This window comes from Phocoena sinus, chromosome 11 (genome assembly GCF_008692025.1).
Source record: "Phocoena sinus isolate mPhoSin1 chromosome 11, mPhoSin1.pri, whole genome shotgun sequence".
In the NCBI taxonomy this organism is placed as follows: Eukaryota; Metazoa; Chordata; class Mammalia; order Artiodactyla; family Phocoenidae; genus Phocoena; species Phocoena sinus.
In genome coordinates, this window is record NC_045773.1 from 72,213,398 (window position 1) to 72,232,710 (window position 19,313).

At 42.2% G+C, this 19,313-nt stretch overlaps 1 protein-coding gene across 8 annotated transcripts in view; it reads right to left on the minus strand.

Moving 5' to 3' along the window:
- The window catches only part of XPO5 (exportin 5), a 52,360-nt gene that overhangs the window by 10,932 nt on the left and 22,115 nt on the right, over positions 1-19,313 (minus strand). For 5 of the 8 annotated variants that reach the window (XR_004352182.1, XR_004352181.1, XM_032648524.1 and 2 more), the window contains 9 exons: positions 18,462-18,661; positions 17,550-17,649; positions 16,513-16,694; positions 5,285-5,385; positions 3,044-3,140; positions 2,091-2,227; positions 1,289-1,386; positions 665-711; positions 156-253 (listed from right to left, as the gene is read on the minus strand). Coding sequence is in view for 4 of the 8 variants with exons in the window: in XM_032648524.1 (XP_032504415.1) it covers positions 156-253; positions 665-711; positions 1,289-1,386; positions 2,091-2,227; positions 3,044-3,140; positions 5,285-5,385; positions 16,513-16,694; positions 17,550-17,649; positions 18,462-18,661 (1,060 nt within the window). In the remaining 4 variants the exon portion in view is untranslated. The remainder of the gene's footprint in view (positions 1-155; positions 254-664; positions 712-1,288; positions 1,387-2,090; positions 2,228-3,043; positions 3,141-5,284; positions 5,386-16,512; positions 16,695-17,549; positions 17,650-18,461; positions 18,662-19,313) is intronic. The other 3 variants (XR_004352184.1, XR_004352183.1, XM_032648525.1) reach the window with 1 other exon arrangement.

Below are 19,313 nucleotides of genomic sequence, written 5' to 3' on the forward strand. Positions count from 1 at the left end.
AAGTGTCCTTAAATTGACTTAAGAATTACATAGTTTCTATCCAGTTAATTATTTCTTATCAGTCTGTCAGTGTTGCTGCAAACATGTTAGGTGAGTGACCAGCTTTTTTTCCAGAAAAAGGCTTGTCTTCTACCCCTGGTTCCCACGCCACTTACTGATCAGGTCCATGACTTCTCGGGTTAACATCCTCACCAGTTGTTCCTCCAGCATCTCTTGAGACTCTGGGTTTTCATCTGTTGTCTCATCTTCTCCACTGCAGAAAACCAGGGGCCAAGTTCCATGGGAATGCAAAAGGAGCACTGACCCTAGCTAGACCTTCTGTGCCCACTTCCTTCTCCTGACTTCCTCTGGTCTACATTCCACTCAAAAGTTAGGAATGGGCAGCAGTGATCCACTGAGGGGCATTATTACTTGTGACTATATCCAGTTGGCTTGAGGGGAATGGATCAAAGTCCTAAGAATGTCTCAGCATTCACCTAAGGCAGCTGAAGGTACCCCCTATGAAGGCTTGAGCTGAGTCTGCCTGATGGTCACGGAAAAGCGATCTACCATCTAGGCTGAGGATGACTATGACCCACTACTGTTCTGGCCCTGGGATGGCAGAGTCCTTCCTCCATGGCCTGGCTGCCAGCTCACCCATCACAGAGAAGAGAAAGTCCCTTACCACAGCAGGCTCCTCTGGTTGATGACTTGCCATTTTTGGGAAAGCCTCTGGGAAAACAAAAAAAGAAATAAGTGCTACACTAGGGAGAAAAGACAATATCTAAGGGCCACTTCATGGTTAGAATTAGCTGAAGGTGAGTCCAGGTAACAATGACAGGGCCTTGGGAGACCCCACAAGGTTAAAAAACCAGATACGGTTTCTATAACCTCTCCCACACCCACGACAAGGGCAGCATATCAAACACTTCTTTGCTTGGAAAGGATCAATGACATTTCAGAACTCCTGAGTCTCTCTGGACACACCTATTCTCTGCCCAGCTGGTCCCCCTGCTTAATTCCAGAGTCAGGGAAACAGACCCAGGAAGAGCACTCCCCTGATCACCTCTCCTCAGTTAACAGGAGGATAGGAGTAGAATCTGAATCTGCAGGTGCTTTGCAGGCAATGGAACCAGTTTAGTTCTTCAGGGGGGCTGCTCTACCCCGGGCAGCAAGGGTGGAGCGGCTGTGCAGCCATCCTGGCAGGGCTAGGAGACGATGCTTTCAGGAGCTCTTGACTTGTGAGACTCATGAGAGGCCACCCACTCTAAGAGGCCTCTTTGCCACCCTTTCCTGGCCAATGTCTTACCATGTGAAGGTAGGTGAAAAGAGGTCCAAGGATGGGAGACACCAGAGCTTCGTAGTGCTCCGGGGGACAGAAGAGCACCAGAGGCTTCACAAAGACCCGTGCCGCGGTAGGTTAAGAAGCTTTAGCACACGAGCGCACACCCGTCGTTCTAAGGCACCACTCCCCTGCCAGGCTGGAACTGTAGTAAACTCTCCTTACAATATAACTTGCAGGGAAGAACATACTCCCCCGAACAAAAACAAAGAGTCTGAATGGGAGTGCTGTGTGAGTGCTTCTTCAAAGAGAAGCACCTGACAAAGTACAGAAAAGGGATAAAAGCTTCATTTCTCATCTTTCCAAGAAATGGGATGGTAAGAATTTCCCCTAAGGAGAAAGAGCTTTCAACACCCCCTGGACTGCTTTCAGGTTTTTCCTTTTATTTACTTCAATCTTCTTGTCCTTCTAATGTGGCTACTATATACTGTCAAAAATGTTTCCATCTATTTCATATAGCTCAGCTCTGCCTCCTCTGGTGCTTCTGAACTGTTCCTGTCTTCAATCTTCTGGCCCTTTATCTGGTTATCTAGGGAGGTTTTTTTTTTCTTTTTCTTTTTTTTTTTTTTGCCGTACGCGGGCCTCTCCCGCTGCGGAGCACAGGCTCCGGACGCGCAGGCTCAGTGGCCATGGCTCACGGGCCCAGCCGCTCCGCGGCATGTGGGATCTTCCTGGACCGGGGCACAAACCCACGTCCCCTGCATTGGCAGGCGGACTCTCAACCACTGCGCCACCAGGGAAGCCCATCTAGGGAGTTTTGAAAGGATATGAAGCATGGGTCTGAGTCGGTAGTCAGGAATATTGTTCAAGTTGACGAAGGCAGAGCTGAGGAGCTGGGTGGCTAGGTGCTCCACGGTGTAGAAGTCCTGCTGCATGGAAGGGCCCGCCTTCCCTAGGATATGGAAACTGTAAGGGAAAATCATGAATAACATCAAATCCATTATCTGTTATCACCAGCCCTGACTGCCTTGGGAATTTCTAGTCTACAAGAAGACTTCTCAGCTAGAAAAGCAATTAATTGTATTTTCTTTTTAAGAGAACTTTAGCTTAATCAGTACACTTCGAAGATGTGGACTTAATCTTCTATCAGAAGGGAAAATAACAGCCGCCCCCCCCGCCCCAACGTTTAAGGAAACATCTTGAAACCAGATTCAGCATCTTTTAAAAGACAGATGTCGGTACCCAAGATCAACAGTAGCCTTTCATTACTTTGTAAGTAATATGGATTTACAATGGAGAATCTTTTGTTAGTTGGCTGACTAGAGCACTGTGTTAGCGAGATCAGTGCCCTGGGGAAGTTGGTGTACAGAAGGGCCAGTTACACCCCCCACGCCACAACCAGGACCCCAAGACAAAATATGGCCAGCTATCTCCCAGTGTCCATGAAGAGTGGGCTATGAGAGTGAGGGGTCTGAGAAAATGCATCCCCATCACTGTAACTTCTACTTTGGTCGCATCACTTTATGCACTGGAAACAGACAAGTTGGGCATTAAAATATCAAGTCATGGCTAGGACTTAAAGGCACATGTGACAGTTAAAATAAAAATTGCAGGAAACCAGCCTGTTCGTTTTCATTTGACACTAGAATCATGAGTTTCCTGTCAAATTCTGTCCTCACATTACCTGTACACTAGAATTCTAGATCAGATGTCCAGCCCAAGGCCATCCTATACAATGCACGTCTAGGAGGAGAATATGAAAAGGCAGCATTGGTTCCTTACCAGTTTTCATAGAGGGTGCAGAAGAAACGCTGCATTCTTTCTAAGACCGTTTTGTAGACAGGAGAGTCATTCAGTTCCAAGAGAGGCTGAGGTAATCCTACGGACAAAGATGGATCAGGAACCCGCTGCTCCTCTGCTGAGGGTCTCAACCTGCCAACACCCTCCCGTAGGCAGAGGTGGTTTGGGGGGTGGGGTGCTATAAATGCAAAGCAGCTGACCAAGTCTTCTACCAGCTGGAAGTGCTGACAGCTTCCCTAAAGTGACTGCTACACTGTATTTGCAGGGAAAGGCGAAAGCTCTCTAAGTGTCCAGGTTTGAGTACTCTTAACTGTTGCCTGGGTTTCTCCAGATGGAACTTGTACCAAAACACACAATGATAGCCCAAAATGATCTCTCCGTAAAGTACTGGGAATGTCCCCCCCTTCCTTTTAAAGTCACAGAACCTCTTTTTTCAAGCAAAATTTTATGCAAAAGCCCGAGGTGTATAGCAGATAAAAATGAAACCCACTTATCTCAGGATAACAATTGCCTTAAAAGATCTATACTTCTAATCAGAGGCAATTTTGTTTCCAATCTTGCTCCTGGTTGGAAGCTGCCAGAGGGAACTGTTTGTCCATTCTAGTATGTTTTGGTTGGTCATACATTTCTACAGCAGCAGTTCCTGGCTTAATATGAATAACTGAAGGGGGGGCAGGAGGGTAACAGGTGGTGAAGCAACACCTAATTTTTATATTAATAACAAGACATTTTTTGGACGTTTCATTTTTGCTGGTGTCTCCAAAAGGGAGCTTAAGTGTAGTGGTGCCAAAGGAAATGGCCCAGGACCATTTAGGCCAAGAGAGATAGCCATGGGCCCTGGAAAGACAAGCTAACAGTCTTCTTTTCATTAAGTCATAGCTGAGGCATGCTCACTAGACTGCTTAATCATGGCCAGGCCCAGGCAGAGGTGATAGCCGGGGCAAAAACACACTGTCGGGGTTGTGATGGTAAGCCAGCCTGAAGCTCCAGAGATAGGCACAAGGTTTAGACATCTCTGGTGTCTCTAGCTCTAACTTCTTCTTTTTTTTTTTTTTAAATAAATTTATTTACTTATTTATTTTTTATTTTTGGCTGCGCTAGGTCTTCGTTGCTGCACGCAGGCTTTCTCTAGTTGCAGTGAGCGGGTGCTGCTCTCTGTGGTGCGCGGGCTTCTCGTTGCTGTGGCTTCTCTTGTTGTAGAGCACAGGCTCTAGGTGTGCGGGCTTCAGCTGTTGTGGCACGCAGCCTCAGTAGTTGTGCCGTGCAGGCTCAGTAGTTGTGGTGCACAGGCTTCGTTGCTCTGCGGCATGTGGGATCTTCCCAGCCCAGGGCTCGAACCTGTGTCCCCTGCATTGGCAGGCGGATTCTTAACCGCTGCACCACCAGGGAAGTCCTCTAGCTCTAACTTGTAACCAACTGCCTTGCCCTCTGTGTTCCAGCCACACAAGTCACCTTCCTATTCCCTGGACATATCAAGCTCTTTGCTGCATGCCTCGGGATCTTGCACCTGCCATTCTGTCTGCCTAGAAGGCTCAGCATCTCCTTTTGCCCCCAGCCTGGCTGGCCCCTGTTCATCCTTCAAGTCTCCACTGGGAGGCAGTCTTGTGACTCCACTCCAAGACTGGGTCATGTCTCCCAATAAACACTCCCACAGTCACTTGCCTTCACAGCACGTATCACAGTTATGATCGTGAAGTTATTTGCTAATGGGAGAAATGAGTTAAAGCAACATTCTGATCAAGGGAAAGATTGGGAAACTTGGCTCAGAAACTATTCCTTAAAAAAGTGATAACATACATAATATTTTACTGATTAAACCTATTTAACCTTAATTGTTTGAATACGTCCCCCCCCCCATACACAAAAGGCAGGAAAGTACGCTAATATCCTTCAGGTCAAAAAGCATGGTTTATTTATAATCTAAAGGCTCTAACACATACTACCAGCTGGCAGCTAAAGTGAAGGCGGGGTTAACATGGGGTGTGTGTGCTTCTGAAGACCTTCTCTGCATGATAAGATAATGAAGTAAACAAACTTGTTCCTAGAGAGCCTGTAGGAACTCCATACATGCATTTCTGAACAAACAGGTGGTCAAGGTAGTGCCAGGTGAGGAGAAGGTGACACAAGGCACACTGAAGCTGCATTAGAGATAAGGTATAGAAATATAAAGGCATACCAAGGTATAGAAAACTTCAAGAAAAAAAAAAAGGTTACATTTCTTACCTAAAATAGCAGATTTTTCCACTTCAAGCATATCTAGAACCCTCGTAAAAGGTTCTGCCATTTTGGCTAGCATTTCTGGTGCATATAAAGTATTGTGAGTTCTGAAAAAAATAGGAATGCTATGTGAACTTTTCTTAGTCTGCTGGAGAAGGAAAGAGTGGGTTTCCATCTTGTAATTCAGTGATACTACATTTCCACATAGATACCTCTCTGTGAACACTACTCTCGGCAGGGGAATTTAAACGTTTCCCTGGAGAAGGGGATAGGCTTGATGCTATTAAGTTTATTTGTACAGTATACAACACCTAACAGCAATCAACCACAAGAACTGAATTCTGAGAGAGCCGGACAACATCACAGTCTAAAGCTGGAAAGCAAAATTCTTTCAAACCTGAGACAATGCCAAGGCACTCCCAGTTTTCTGACTGCCCGTGATAGAGGATGAAATGTCAGAGGCATCAGGGTTCACAGGCAGGAACACAGAGCAGGTAGTAACATGCCCCCATTTTTAGGATGTTTTGTCTCTGAATCAAGAGCATGGACCCAACAATGCTCTGGCAGCTGTTTAGTCTCCTAGAGGCACATCTGCAATTCCCAGCATGAGCATCTCTTCCCCACCAAAATGACTTACCTTTGTTAGACTACAGACCTGATCTACCTGCCTTCCACAGCAATGGCACCACGGAACAATCTATAGCCAGAGGGCATAACTACCTATTTCTCTTTTAAAAGTTAACTATAAAACATTTCAAATGTATAGAAAATTACAGAACATGGACCAGCAAGATTAAATATTTAAGATGAACAATGAAAAGATCATTTTAGACCATGCTTATTTTTTAAAAACCCTCAATAATGTTTTTGAAGTCTAACCATGTGCATTCATTAGTACCCACGTTTAAGCTGCCTTTTTATGACTGGCTTATTCCACTTAGCATAGTCAGGGTTCACCCATGTTGTAGTATGTTGCAGAAATTCCTTCCTTTTTAAGGCTGAATGATATTCCACTGTTTGTATAGACCACATTTTGCTTATCCATTCATCCACTGATGGACACTGGTTGCTTCCACGTTTTAGCTATTGTGAGTAATGCTGCCATGAACATAGGTGTATAAATACCTCTTTAAGACCCACTTTCAATTCTTTTGAGTATACACCTCAAGCTGGACTTGTTGCTTAACATGGTAATTCTACTTTTAATTTTTAAATTGATTTTTATGCTTTTGGCTGTGCTGCACGGCGTGCAGGATCTTAGCTCCTCAACCAGGGACAGAATCCGGGCCCCCTGCAGTGGAAGCGCGGAGTCCTAACCACTGGACCACCAGGGAATTACCACTATTTTTAATTTTTTGAGGAACCGCCAAACTGTTTTCCAGAGTGGCTGTACCATTTTACATTCCCACCAACAGTGTAAAAGAGTTCCAATTTCTCCACACCCTTGCTAACACCTATTACTTTCTTTATTCAACATTATTATTTTTTTAATGTATAATATCATTTTTTTAACATCTTTACTGGAGTATAACTGCTTTACAATATTGTGTTAGTTTCTGTTGTATAACAAAGTGAATCAGTTATACATACACATACATCCCCATAACTCCTCCCTCTTGCGTCTCCCTGCCACCCTCCCTATCCCACCCCTCTAGGTGGACACAAAGCACCGAGCTGATCTCCCTGTGCTATGTGGCTGCTTCCCACTAGCTATCTATTTTACATTTGGTAGTGTATATATGTCCATGCCACTCTCTCACTTAATCCCAGCTTACCCTTACCCTTCCCCATGTCCTCAAGTCCATTCTCTACCTCTGTGTCTTTATTCCTGTCCTGCCCCTAGGTTCATCAGAACCACTTTTTTTTTTTTTTAGATTCCATATATACATTAGCATATGGTATTTGTTTTTCTCTTTCTGACTTACTTCACTCTGTATGACAGACTCTAGGTCCATTCACCTCATTACAAATAACTCAATTTGTTTCTTTTTATGGCTGAGTAATATTCCATTGTATATATGTGCCACATCTTCTTTATCCATTCATCTGTCGATGGACACTTAGGTTGCTTCCATGTCTTGGCTATTGTAAATAGAGCTGCAATGAACATTGTGGTACATGACTCTTTTTGAAGTATGGTTTTCTCAAGGTATATATGCCCAGTAGTGGGATTGCTGGGTCATACGGTAGTTCTATTTTTAGGTTTTTAAGGAAGCTCCATACTGTTCTCCATAGTGGCTGTATCAATTTACATTCCCACCAGCAGTGCAAGAGGGTTCCCTTTTCTCCACACCCTCTCCAGCATTTATTGTTTGTAGATTTTTTCATGATGGCCATTCTGACTAGTGTGAGGTGATACCTCATTGTAGTTTTGATTTGCATTTCTCTAATGCTTAGTAATGTTGAGCATCCTTTCATGTGTTTGTTGGCAATCTGTGTATCTTCTTTGGAGAAATGTCTTATTTAGGTCTTCTGCCCATTTTTGGATTCTTTGTTTTTTTATTAAGCTGCATGACTTGCCTGTATATTTTGGAGATTAATCCTTTGTCAGCTGCTTTGTTTGCAAATACTTTCTCCCATTCTGAGGGTTGTCTTTTTGTCTCGTTTATGGTTTCCTTTGCTGTGCAAAAGCTTTTAGGTTTCATTAGGTCCCATTTGTTTATTTTTGTTTTTATTTCCATTTCTCTAGGAGGTGGGTCAAAAAGGATCTTGCTGTGATGTATGTCACAAAGTGTTCTGCCTATGTTTTCCTCTAAGAGTTTTATAGTGTCTAGCCTTACATTTAGGTCTTTAATCCATTTGAGTTTGTGTGTATGGTGTTAGGGAGTGTTCTAATTTCATTCTTTTACATGTAGCTGTCCAGTTTTCCCAGCACCACTTATTGAAGAGGCTGTCTTTTCTCCATTGTATATTCTTGCCTCCTTTATCAAAGATAAGGTGACCATATGTGTGTGGGTTTATCTCTGGGCTTTCTATCCTGTTCCATTGATCTAATTTCTGTTTTGTGTCAGTACCATACTATCTTGATTACTGTAGCTTTGTAGTATAGTTTGAAGGCAGGGAGCCTGATTCCTCCAGCTCCGTTTTTCTTTCTCAAGATTGCTTTGGCTATTCGGGGTCTTTTGTGTTTCCATACAAATTGTGAAATTTTTTATTCTAGTTCTGTGAAAAATGCCATTGGTAGTTTGATAGGGATTGCACTGAATCTGTAGATTGCTTTGGGTAGTACAGTCATTTTCACAATGTTGATTCTTCCAATCCAAGAACATGGTATATCTCTCCATCTGTCTGTATCATCTTTAATTTCTTTCATCAGTGTCTTATAGTTTTCTGCATACAGGTCTTTTGTCTCCTTAGGTAGGTTTATTCCTAGGTATTTTATTCTTTTTGTTGCAACGGTAAATGGGAGTGTTTCCTTAATTTCTCCTTCAGATTTTTCATCATTAGTGTATAGGAATGCAAGAGATTTCTGTGCATTAATTTTATACCCTGCTACTTCACCCAATCCATTGATTAGCTCTAGTAGTTTTCTGGTAGCATCTTTGGGATTCTCTATGTATAGTATCATGTCAAATGCAAACAGCGACAGTTTTCCTTCTTCTTTTCCGATTTGGATTCCTTTAATTTCTTTTTCTTCTCTGATTGCTGGGGCTCAGCAAAGTCTATTTTGAAACTAACACAATATTGTAACTATTTTGAAACTAACACAATATTGTAAATAGACCACAAAGTCTATTTTGTCTGATACGAGAATTGCTACTCCAGCTTTCTTTTGATTTCAATTTGCATGGAGTATCTTTTTCCATCCCCTCACTTTCAGTCTGTATGTGTCCCCAGGTCTGAAGTGGGTCTCTCGTAGACAGCATATATACAGGTCTTGTTTTTGTATCCATTCAGCCAGTCTATGTCTTTTGGTTGGAGCATTTAATCCATTTACATTTAAGGCAGTTATCGATATGTGTGTTCCTATTACCATTTTCTTGATTGTTTTGGGTTTGTTATTGATGATGTCTTCCTTCTCTTGTGTTTCTTGCCTAGAGAAGTTCCTTTAGCATTTGTTGTAAAGCCGGTTTGGTGGTGCTGAATTCTCTTAGCTTTTGCTTGCCTGTAAAGACTTTAATTTCTCCGTCGAATCTCAATGAGATCCTTGCTGGGTAGAGTAATGTTGGTTGTAGGTTTTTCTCTTTAATCACTTTAAATGTCTTGCCACTCCCTTCTGGCTTGCAGAGTTTCTGCTGAAAGATCAGCTGTTAACCTTATGGGGATTCCCTTGTATGTTACTTGTTGCTTTTCCCTTGCTGCTTTTAATATTTTTTCTTTGTATTTAATTTTTGATAGTTTGATTAATATGTATCTTGGTGAGTTTCTCCTTGGATTTATCCTGTATGGGACACTCTGTGCTTCCTGGACTTGATTGACTATATCCTTTCCCATATTAGGGAAGTTTTCAACTACAACTTCCTCAAATATTTTCTTAGTCCCTTTTTTTTCCCTCTTCTTCTTCTGGGACCCCTATAATTCAAATGTTGGTGCGTTTAATGTTGTCCCAGAGGTCTCTGAGACTGTCCTCAATTCTTTTCATTCCTTTTTCCTTATTCTGCTCTGCGGTAGTTATTTCCACTATTTTATCTTCCAGGTCACTTATCCGTTCTTCTGCCTCAGTTATTCTGCTGTTGATTCCTTCTAGAGAATTTTATATTTCATTTACTGTGTTGTTCATCATTGTTTGTTTGCTCTTTAGTTCTTCGAGGTCCTTGTTAAATGTTTCTTGTATTTTCTCCATTCTATTTCCAAGATTTTGGATCATCTTTACTTATTACTCTGAATTCTTTTTCAGGTAGACTGCCTATTTCCTCTTCACTTGTTTGGCCTGGTGCGTTTTTACCTTGCTCCTTCATCTGCTGTGTATTTCTCTGTCTTCTCATTTTGCTTAACTTACTGTGTTTGGGGTCTCCTTTTTGCAGGCTGCAGGTTCGTAGTTCCCGTTGTTTTTGGTGTCTGCCCCCAGTGGCTAAGGTTGGTTCAGTGGGTTGTGTAGGGTTCCTGGTGGAGGGGACTGGTGTCTATTTTCTGGTGGATGAGGCTGGATCTTGTCTTTCTGGTGGGCAGGACCACATTTGGTGGTGTATTTTGGGGTGCTGTGAACTTATTATGATTTTAGGTAGCCTCTCTGCGAATGGGACCCCGGGTGGTGTTCCTGTCTTGCTAGTTGTTTGGCATAAGGTGTCCAGCACTGTAGCTTGCTGGTCGTTGAGTGGAGCTGGGTCTTCGCGTTTAGATGGAGATCTCTGAGAGAGCTTTTGCCGTTTAATATTACGTGGGGCTGGGAGGTCTCTGGTGGACCAATGTCCTGAACTCAGCTCTCCCACCTCAGAGACTCAGGCCTGACACCTGGCCAGAGCACCAAGACCCTGTTACCCACATGGTCAGGTATGTGGGGAGTTTCTTGCCTTTTGGGAAGTCTGAGGTCTTCTGCTAGCATTCAGTAGGTGTTCTGTAGGAGCTGTTCCTCATGTCGATGTATATTTTATATATTTGTGGGGAGGAAGGCGATCTCCACGTCTTACTCCTCCGCCATCTTGAAGCTATCTCAACATTTTTTATTGTAACCATCCTATTGGGTATGAAGTGGTATCTCATTATGGTTTTGATTTGCGTTTCCCTAATGACTATGGATGTTGAGCATCTTTTCATGGCCTTGTTGGCCATTTGTATATCTATTCAAGCCTTTTGCCTATTTTGATTAGATTATCTTTTTCCATGTGTCTATCCTTCTCAGTACCAAACTATTTTGATTTCTGTAGCTTTGCAGTAAGTTTTGAAAAGGAGAAGTTTGAGTCTCCCAACTTTCTTTTTCAAGACTGTTTAGGGGCCCCTTGCAATTCCATATGAATCTGAGGATAAGCTTTGTGCAAAAAAAAACTGTTGGAAATTGTTTTTTTTAAATGTATGTACGTATGTATGTATGTATGTGCCGTGCTGCACAGCATGAGGGACCTTAGTTCCCTGACCATGGATTGAACCTGTGCCCCCTGCAGTGGAAATGCTTGGAGTCCTAACCACTGGACCACTAGGGAATTCCCACTGTTGGAATTTTAACAGGGGCTGCATTCAATCTGTAGATTGCTTTGAGTAATATTTCCATCTTAACGAACGTAAGTCTTTCAATTCATGAATACAGGATGCCTTTTCATTTAGGTCATCTTTAATTCCAGAATGTTTTTTAGTTTTCAGTGTATAAGTCTTTCATATCCTTGGTTAAATTTATTCCTGGGTACTTTATTCTTTTGAATGCTATTGTATATGGAATTATTTTCTTAATTTCCTTTTGGGATCGTTCATTGCTGGTGTATAAGAACACAACTGATTTTTGTATGATGATCTTGTATCCTATAACTTTGTTGAATTTATTTATTAGCAGGAGTAGTTTTTGAACTCCCTTCTAGTCCTAGTTTGCTGAGTGTTTTTATCATGAGAGGGTGCTGGATTCTGTCAAATGCTTTTTCTGTGTCAATTAAGATGATCAAGTGGGTTTTTTTCCTTTGTTCTATTAATATGGTGTACTATGCTGATTTATTTTTGTATGTTGAACCACTCTTATATCCTTGAGATAAATCCCACTTGGTCATAGTGTATAATCCTTATAACATGCTGTTGGATTCAATTTGCTTGTATTCTGTGAGGCTATCCATAACTCTACCTTAGCCCTTACCTCCTGCTGTGTGGAGCTCAGGGGTTGGTAAGTGGTGCCACTTACTTTTAAAAACTGCAATTTGCCAACTTTTTAGTTTCTGAATTAAGTTTTTCTTGGTTGTTTGGGAAGATGTCTAATACTATGAAATGATCTCTGATAAAATCAGTCCTTTTTTAAAAAAAAATAGAGCTTTTTTCCTATTTATTGATTTATTTATTTACTAGCTGTGTTGGGTCTTCGTTGCTGCACGCAGGATTTGTCTAGTTGCTGCGAGCAGGGCTACTCTTCACTGCGGTGAGTGGGCTTCTCATTGCAGTGGCCTCTCTTGTTGTGCAGCATGGGCTCTAGGCACACAGGCTTCAGTAGTTGTGGCTCGCAGGCTCTAGAGCTCAGGCTCAGTAGTTGTGGTGCACGGGCTTAGCTGCTCCACGGCATGTGGGATCTTCCCGGACCAGGGACCGAACCCGTGTCCTCTGCATTGGCAGGCAGATTCTTATCCACTGCATCATCAGGGAAACCCCAAATCAGTTCTTCTTGAAAAGAAATTCATAGTCTTAAATTTGATGGGGAACAGATGAGATGTTTTTTATTTTTATTCTTTAATTAAGTGTGACTGTGATCCCAAGATATAATTTAAAAAATATAACACATCATATGTCAAATGTCCCTGATGGTACAACAAAATCTTGTATTCTGTATAGTCTCCTCTCCTCCTCCTCCCCTTTGCCAAGGAGGTGGCACCATGGTGGCTGCACCTGTAACTCACAAGTAATGGAAGGAGGACTCAGTACATACTGCTCTTGTATCTATGGCTCCAGGGAGTCCTACAAGCCCTAGTAACATTCAGGTTCCTGAAGTATCACCTTTCCTGACACACTTGCAAGTTAGAGCACTATGATTCCACATTAAGAGGAACTAGTTATTGCTTTGGCAAAGAAAAAGACAATCAAGTGATAAAAGTTTTAAGTTCTGCAGTCTGTACCTATCTGAAATATTCTTAGTATCACCAACTAAGAGTGTAATTGCCATACACACAGGTATATATTATTCAGCCATAACAGAGGAGAAAATCTTGCTATTTGTGACAATGTGATGGACCTTGAGGGCATTATGCTAAGTGAAACACATCAGACACTGAAACACAAATACAGTATGATCTTACTTGTACGTTGAATCAAAAAAACCAAACTCATAGAAACAGAACAGTTTGATGGTTGCCCGAGGAGGGAGATGGGGGGTGGGGGAAAGACTTCAGTTAAAAAGGTAAGTTAAGTTCTGGAGATGTAAAATATACAGCACACTGACAATAGTTAATACTGTATTGTGTATTTGAAAGTTGCTAAGAGAGATCTTAAAAGTTCTCATCACAAGAAAAAATATGTGTTAACTATGTGAGCTGATGGGTGTTAACTAAACCTACTGTGGTAATCATTTCGCAATATATACATATATCAAACCAAAAAGAAAAAGTATAATCGCTATGCTAAACAAGACTTCCCACATACAAAGATTTCAATAAAACATATACAAGATATCTGGAAACAATGTAAAAAACTTTAAGTTAACAGAAAAGGTGTTATTCTAAACAGATAATGAATGATAATAATGAACCTTCTGAGAACCAGAGAATTCTGCTCCCCACATCTATCTTCCACCCAACCCACTAAGAACACACCGTGCAACAGAAATAGAATGTAAGCCACATAAGCCATTTAAAATTTTTTAACCAGCCAAACTTAAAAAGTGAAAAGAAACAGGTTAAATTAATTATCTTTTTATTTAACCCAACACATCAAAAAATCATTTCAATATGTTAGCAATATAAAAATTAGAGATATTTTTACATTTTTTGTACTAAGTTTTCAAAATATAGTGTGTGTTTTACACCTACAGTTTATCTCAATTCAGACTAGCCATATTTCAAGCGCTCAGTAGCCAGCCACATGTGGCTAGTGGCTACCATACTAGACAGTGCAGCTCTAACACCTTCGATTATCAGACTTTGTTTGACAACGAGTTAAAACAGGAGTTTTATAACAAGGAGTTAATACACAAACTGGTAGGAATGTAAACTAGTACACCACTTTAGAAAACTATTTGATTCTATCTATGAAAACTGAAAATATGCATACCTTATAAACAGGAATTCTACTCCTACATGTAGGATTCTGCTCCTACCCAACAGAAATTATGCATACACCAAAAAACATTTGTAAGAATGTTAACAGCAGCACTCGTAGTGATAAAAAAATGCTGGAAACTACCAAAAGTCCATCAACACTAAATGGATAAATGAGTTACAGTACACTCACACAATGGAATACCATCCCACCAATGAGAATGAACAAGCCACAACTACATGCAATAACACGGATGAGCTCACAAACATAATATTACACAAGAGAAGCCAAGGCACAAAAGAGTGCATGCTTTTAACTCAAAAAAACAGGCAAAATGTTAAAGTTGGAAGAGTGGTTACCCTTGGGGGGCACGCAGGACTGAAAAGAGGTGCTGGCAAGGTCGTTTCTTGACCTGGATGCTGACTACATGGAGGTGTCCACTTTGTCAAAATTCATCTACCCGCACTCACAATTTGTGTCCTTTTCTTATGTATATTTGTACCCTTAACATTATACTTCAAGATAAAACTTACTACAAAAACAAGACAAAACTCTAACAGCTCCAGCTGCACACTGCTCAGGGAGTCTAACTACTCCATTTACTACGGTCAGCATTTTTCAAATACCTTTTGATTGACTCTGGGCTTTTCCAAAAGTGTTGTACTCTTAGAAGAATATCACGATGACAATCTCTTGTCTCCTCACCTAACCAGGGATGAACCTTGTTTCCAGGTCTAGGTTCCCACCACAGGGACTCTGGCCACAGGCCTAAAAAGTCAGTGACTCTGTTGCTATCTGACTTCATCACTTTCACATTTCTCTAAACTACAGAAGATCCTTTCAGTCTTAAAAACATCAATATGGAGACAAACTTTTCCTTGACTAAATATTTTACTACCCTCCCAACATGTAACCCATACTTCTTTTTGAAATCTTTTTCCTCCTTTTGAAATGCGAGCGAAGTATTGTCTATTTCCATAGACATGTCCACAATGACAACTTGTTCAGACACTCCAGCCCTCCACTTTGGTCAACATTAGCTTAAAACCTTGGATTCTTAAGCATATGGTCCAGGGTGTCTGTTTCAGCAGAGCATCCCTGAGACATGAGGAATTTGATTTACTCATATTGAGTAAATTTGGTTTACTCAGTTGAGACTCCGCTCTAACACCCTGGGTAAGAGGCCAAAAAACAGTGGAACAGAGTTCTAACCTGAACTCAGAAACACTAGGAGATGTAAAAAGCAATCAAATTTTGCTTTGGCCAGTAAAAACTGATTCTCTCCAAAGGCTCTCTTTCACTGTAGAGAGCATCTATCCCTGAATCATCAAACATATACTGAGTAACCAACAAGCCTAGACTTGGCCTACTTCCGCTTGATTATATTAGCTCATGTGATTTATAACAGTGGTTCTGAACCTTTAATGTGCACACAAACAACCCGGGGATCTTGTTAAAATGCAGATTCTGATTTAGTAGTATGTCTGGGGTGAAGCCCTAATACTGCATTTTAAACAAGCTCTCAGGTGACTGCTGATGCTGCTGGTCTGAGGACTCAACTTTGAGAAGTAAAAACCTAGGACTCTGATGTGGAGCACGTATCATGCCTTCCTTTGGCATGTTCAGCCAGTGGATGTTTGGTCCATTTGAGAACACAGTCACCACCGATAAATTCAGATTAGCTCGTCTGAATACCTGACCCAGAGCAGCACCACTACAGAAAGCAACGGCCCTGCTCCCAATGAACAATTCCTTTAGTGGCAAAACTTTAGACCAAATGAAACAAAGTAAAAAGTAGAAATGAAGTATAAAGAAGTAAAAGAACACAGAGGAGGCTCAAAATGAGAAAAGCCATTTTGAGATTAGCCCCCATGTGTTCACTTGGGATGCAAGACTTATAAAAGTTGAGAGCCGGGGCTTCCCTGGTGGCACAGTGGTTAAGAATCCGCCTGCCAATGCAGGGGACATTGGCTCGGGTTCGAGCCCTGGTCTGTGAATATCCCACATAGCGTGGAGCAACTAAGCCGATGTGCCACAACTACTGAGCCCGTGCTCTAGAGGCTGTGAGCCACAACTACTGAAGCCTGTGCACCTAGAGCCCATGCTCTGCAACAAGAAGCCACCGCAATGAGAAGCCTGCGCACCGCAACGAAGAGTAGCCCCCGCTTGCCACAACTAGAGAAAGCCCACGCACAGCAATGAAGACCCAACGCAGCCAAAAATAAATAAAATAAAATTAGAATAACAACAACAAAAAAAGTGAGAGTCCATGTTACTTTTAAAAAGGAGAGTCCCTCTAGAACGAAACAAGACCTAATCTCTTATTTATCACCATATGATCTGAAGAAGTATAAACAAATTAAGCTTTTGAGATTTTTAAGGCAAAAATACAACAGAGAAAAACCATTATTCTGACTCACCTTATAAGGGCAAGCAAATTGTCAAGAAGTTTCAGAATCTGTTCTGTGCAGGGGTTACGGAAGATTGGATTTCCAGGGGGTGTATAACCCACCACAAATCCCCCAGCTTTGGCCTCTTCTAGGTCAGTGGGCCAGCAAGTTCGTTTCACAACACCCAGAATGCTATACACACAAAAGCTCATCTACAGAAAAACATAAAAATGAAAGGTAAATATAAAAGGGGAAGAAAAGACAAAAGTGCTATTAGATATTTGCAAGATTATGGCAAAGGTGACATAGAAGTTGGACAAAAGGAAAAGCCGCCCCCACCCCCACCCCCATCCCTGTCCCTTCCTTTGAGGTCAAGTCCAAAAGGGATCCTTTCAATGCCATCTTCAGGACCAGTGGTAGGCTCTAAAAGCTTCCCTTTCATGAGGATATCCTTCCAGAGGCTTACTGGACCCCAATTAGAAGGTGGCTTGGACATACTTCAAAACAGTATTTACCCTGCCAACATTTCATCTTGTTTTTGAGTTGGCCTTGCATCCTCCAGTTTAGGCCTTCATAGATTTTGCCCTAATCCTCACTCATAGTACTTTCTACCAATTGACTACTTGACAGGTTAATTAGTAAGACTTTTGCCGTAATGGAGCCAGGAACAATGCTTATTTGAATAGCAAAGAACTGGAAAATCTCAGGTTTGCAAGTTAGGCCACCATTTAGGACTTTACTTCCCAGAGAGCAAAGGCAGGGAGAACCCACCCTGCTGACCAAGTTCTGACCTACTTCCTCATTACACCTTCAGTCCTCCAAGCTATTTACAGATCCTTAAAGCCAAAATAATGATTTCATAGAAAAGACCACCTGCTCTGCTGTGAGAACTAACTCGAGAATTTAAGACTAAAGAAAAGAAAGGAGACACTAAGGGAAGTGGAGATTCCCAGATTTCTTGCTCGTATACAAAAAAACATAAGTCTACAAGAACCTGGACAAATGACAACACCCTACTCCTACCTGTGGCCTACGCACCTTCCCTATCCCAGGAGAGGCTTACTCACTCGTGCACGGTTTAAGCCACAGGGATCCTCCAGGCCCGGGTCACAGCTTGTCCGATCTGCACCCACATAGGCAATAAAAGCATCAACATCTGACAGCACTCTAAAGGTTGGTGGGGGAAAGACAAGTTACAGCATGATTTTAAGCAAGGGTAGTTTCTTCCTCAAGAGCTAATAAGCTGTGATTATTTGACCCCCAAAGAGCAGCTGTTACAGTGAGAGGAATCTAATCAAATTGTAAGCTGTCATATGAAGATTTATTAACTTCTCTTCCCACTTCTAAATGTTATTAGTGACACTTTAAGAATCAAAAAGGGTACAAGCTTGAGAAGGCTATGTGGGCACAGAGGGGTGTCTGTGCAGCTCCTACTTTGTATGGCCCTACTGGCTGTTCTCACTTCTTTATATGTGCTGAAGCTGCAACTAGACACCACAGCAGACCTCACTCTGTGGCGTTCCAACCCACACTATCCATCTTAGTCATTTCATCTCTGTTCCTACGCCTCTGCAGAGCAAGGTGATGTTTTCGGCACTTCACTTATAAGACTGCTTTTAGAGCAGCGGTGCCAACCTCTTTGGCACCACAGGGACTGGTTTCGTGGAAGACAATTTTTCCACAGACCCGGGGTCGGGGGTGTATGGAGGATGGTTCAGGCGGTAATGCGAGCGATGGGGAGCGGTGACGAAGCTCTCCTCTGCCGCTCACCTCCTGCTGTGCAGCCCAGTTTCTAACAGGCAGCGGACCAGTACCGGTCTGTGGCCCGGGGGGGTGGGGACCCCTGTTTTAGAGGCCTTCAGCTATCACGGATAGTGCCACTACACCTCAATATCCTTACACCCCGACCCCGGACATGGTCTTAGAAGAGAATGGGTACTCAAGTGCAGTCAAGGTCAAGGGCAAAGGATCTCCCCTACCTGTGCATGTCTTCAGAAAGCCAGATGCTGGCCACGGGTGCCATCAGCTCCTCTAGAAACACCTTCTGACGCTCGTAGTTCTTGAACTGGTTACTAATGAGTACCAGGGCTTCCATGAGGGCACACTTCTCCATCTGTGTCAGGAGCAGCTCATTGGAGAGGAGCTGCTTCACATGGTTATACAGCATGTCAAAATTGGGCTGCATTTCACAAAGAAAAAAACCCAGAGGTGGTGACGGTCTGAGTTTCAAGGCGTGGTGGGTCACTCAAGGAAGGTAAAAAAGAGGATGAAGACATTTCCAGGACAGTCAGGCCAATAAGACTGTCACTTAATAATTTAATTATAACACTCTTCTTTTGGCTGAACAGGCAAGGCAATTTAGGTTTGAGTATTTGGGTAACTGCACTTTCCGACTCTACAACTGTGAAAACCATCTGTCTTTTATTTCTATATCAACTTTTACAGTATCTTCATGGACAAAGATCAGTTTGTTTTCTATACATATATACTTATGTATATATATTTTATAGAGAGAGAGAGAGAAGGAGAGAGAGGGGGAGAGAGACAGACAGACACACACAAATAACTGCTGTGTATTCAGAGAAGAAATTTTTGGTTAATTTGTTATCTGGAGTAGTGCTAAACTTCTTACAGAAACCCTCCAGAAAAGGTTGGGGTTTGCACCTGGCTTCTCTCAAGACCAGGCACATCACTTGGCAGTGGTGGTTAAGAACATCACGCATAGTACGGTAAAGAGGTGTACACTGACAGGGAAAACGTGGTCATCCATGTGGAAGAGAACAATTCATTCTGAGGCAATATATTTGCATTTCTAAACTTCACTGAGTAAC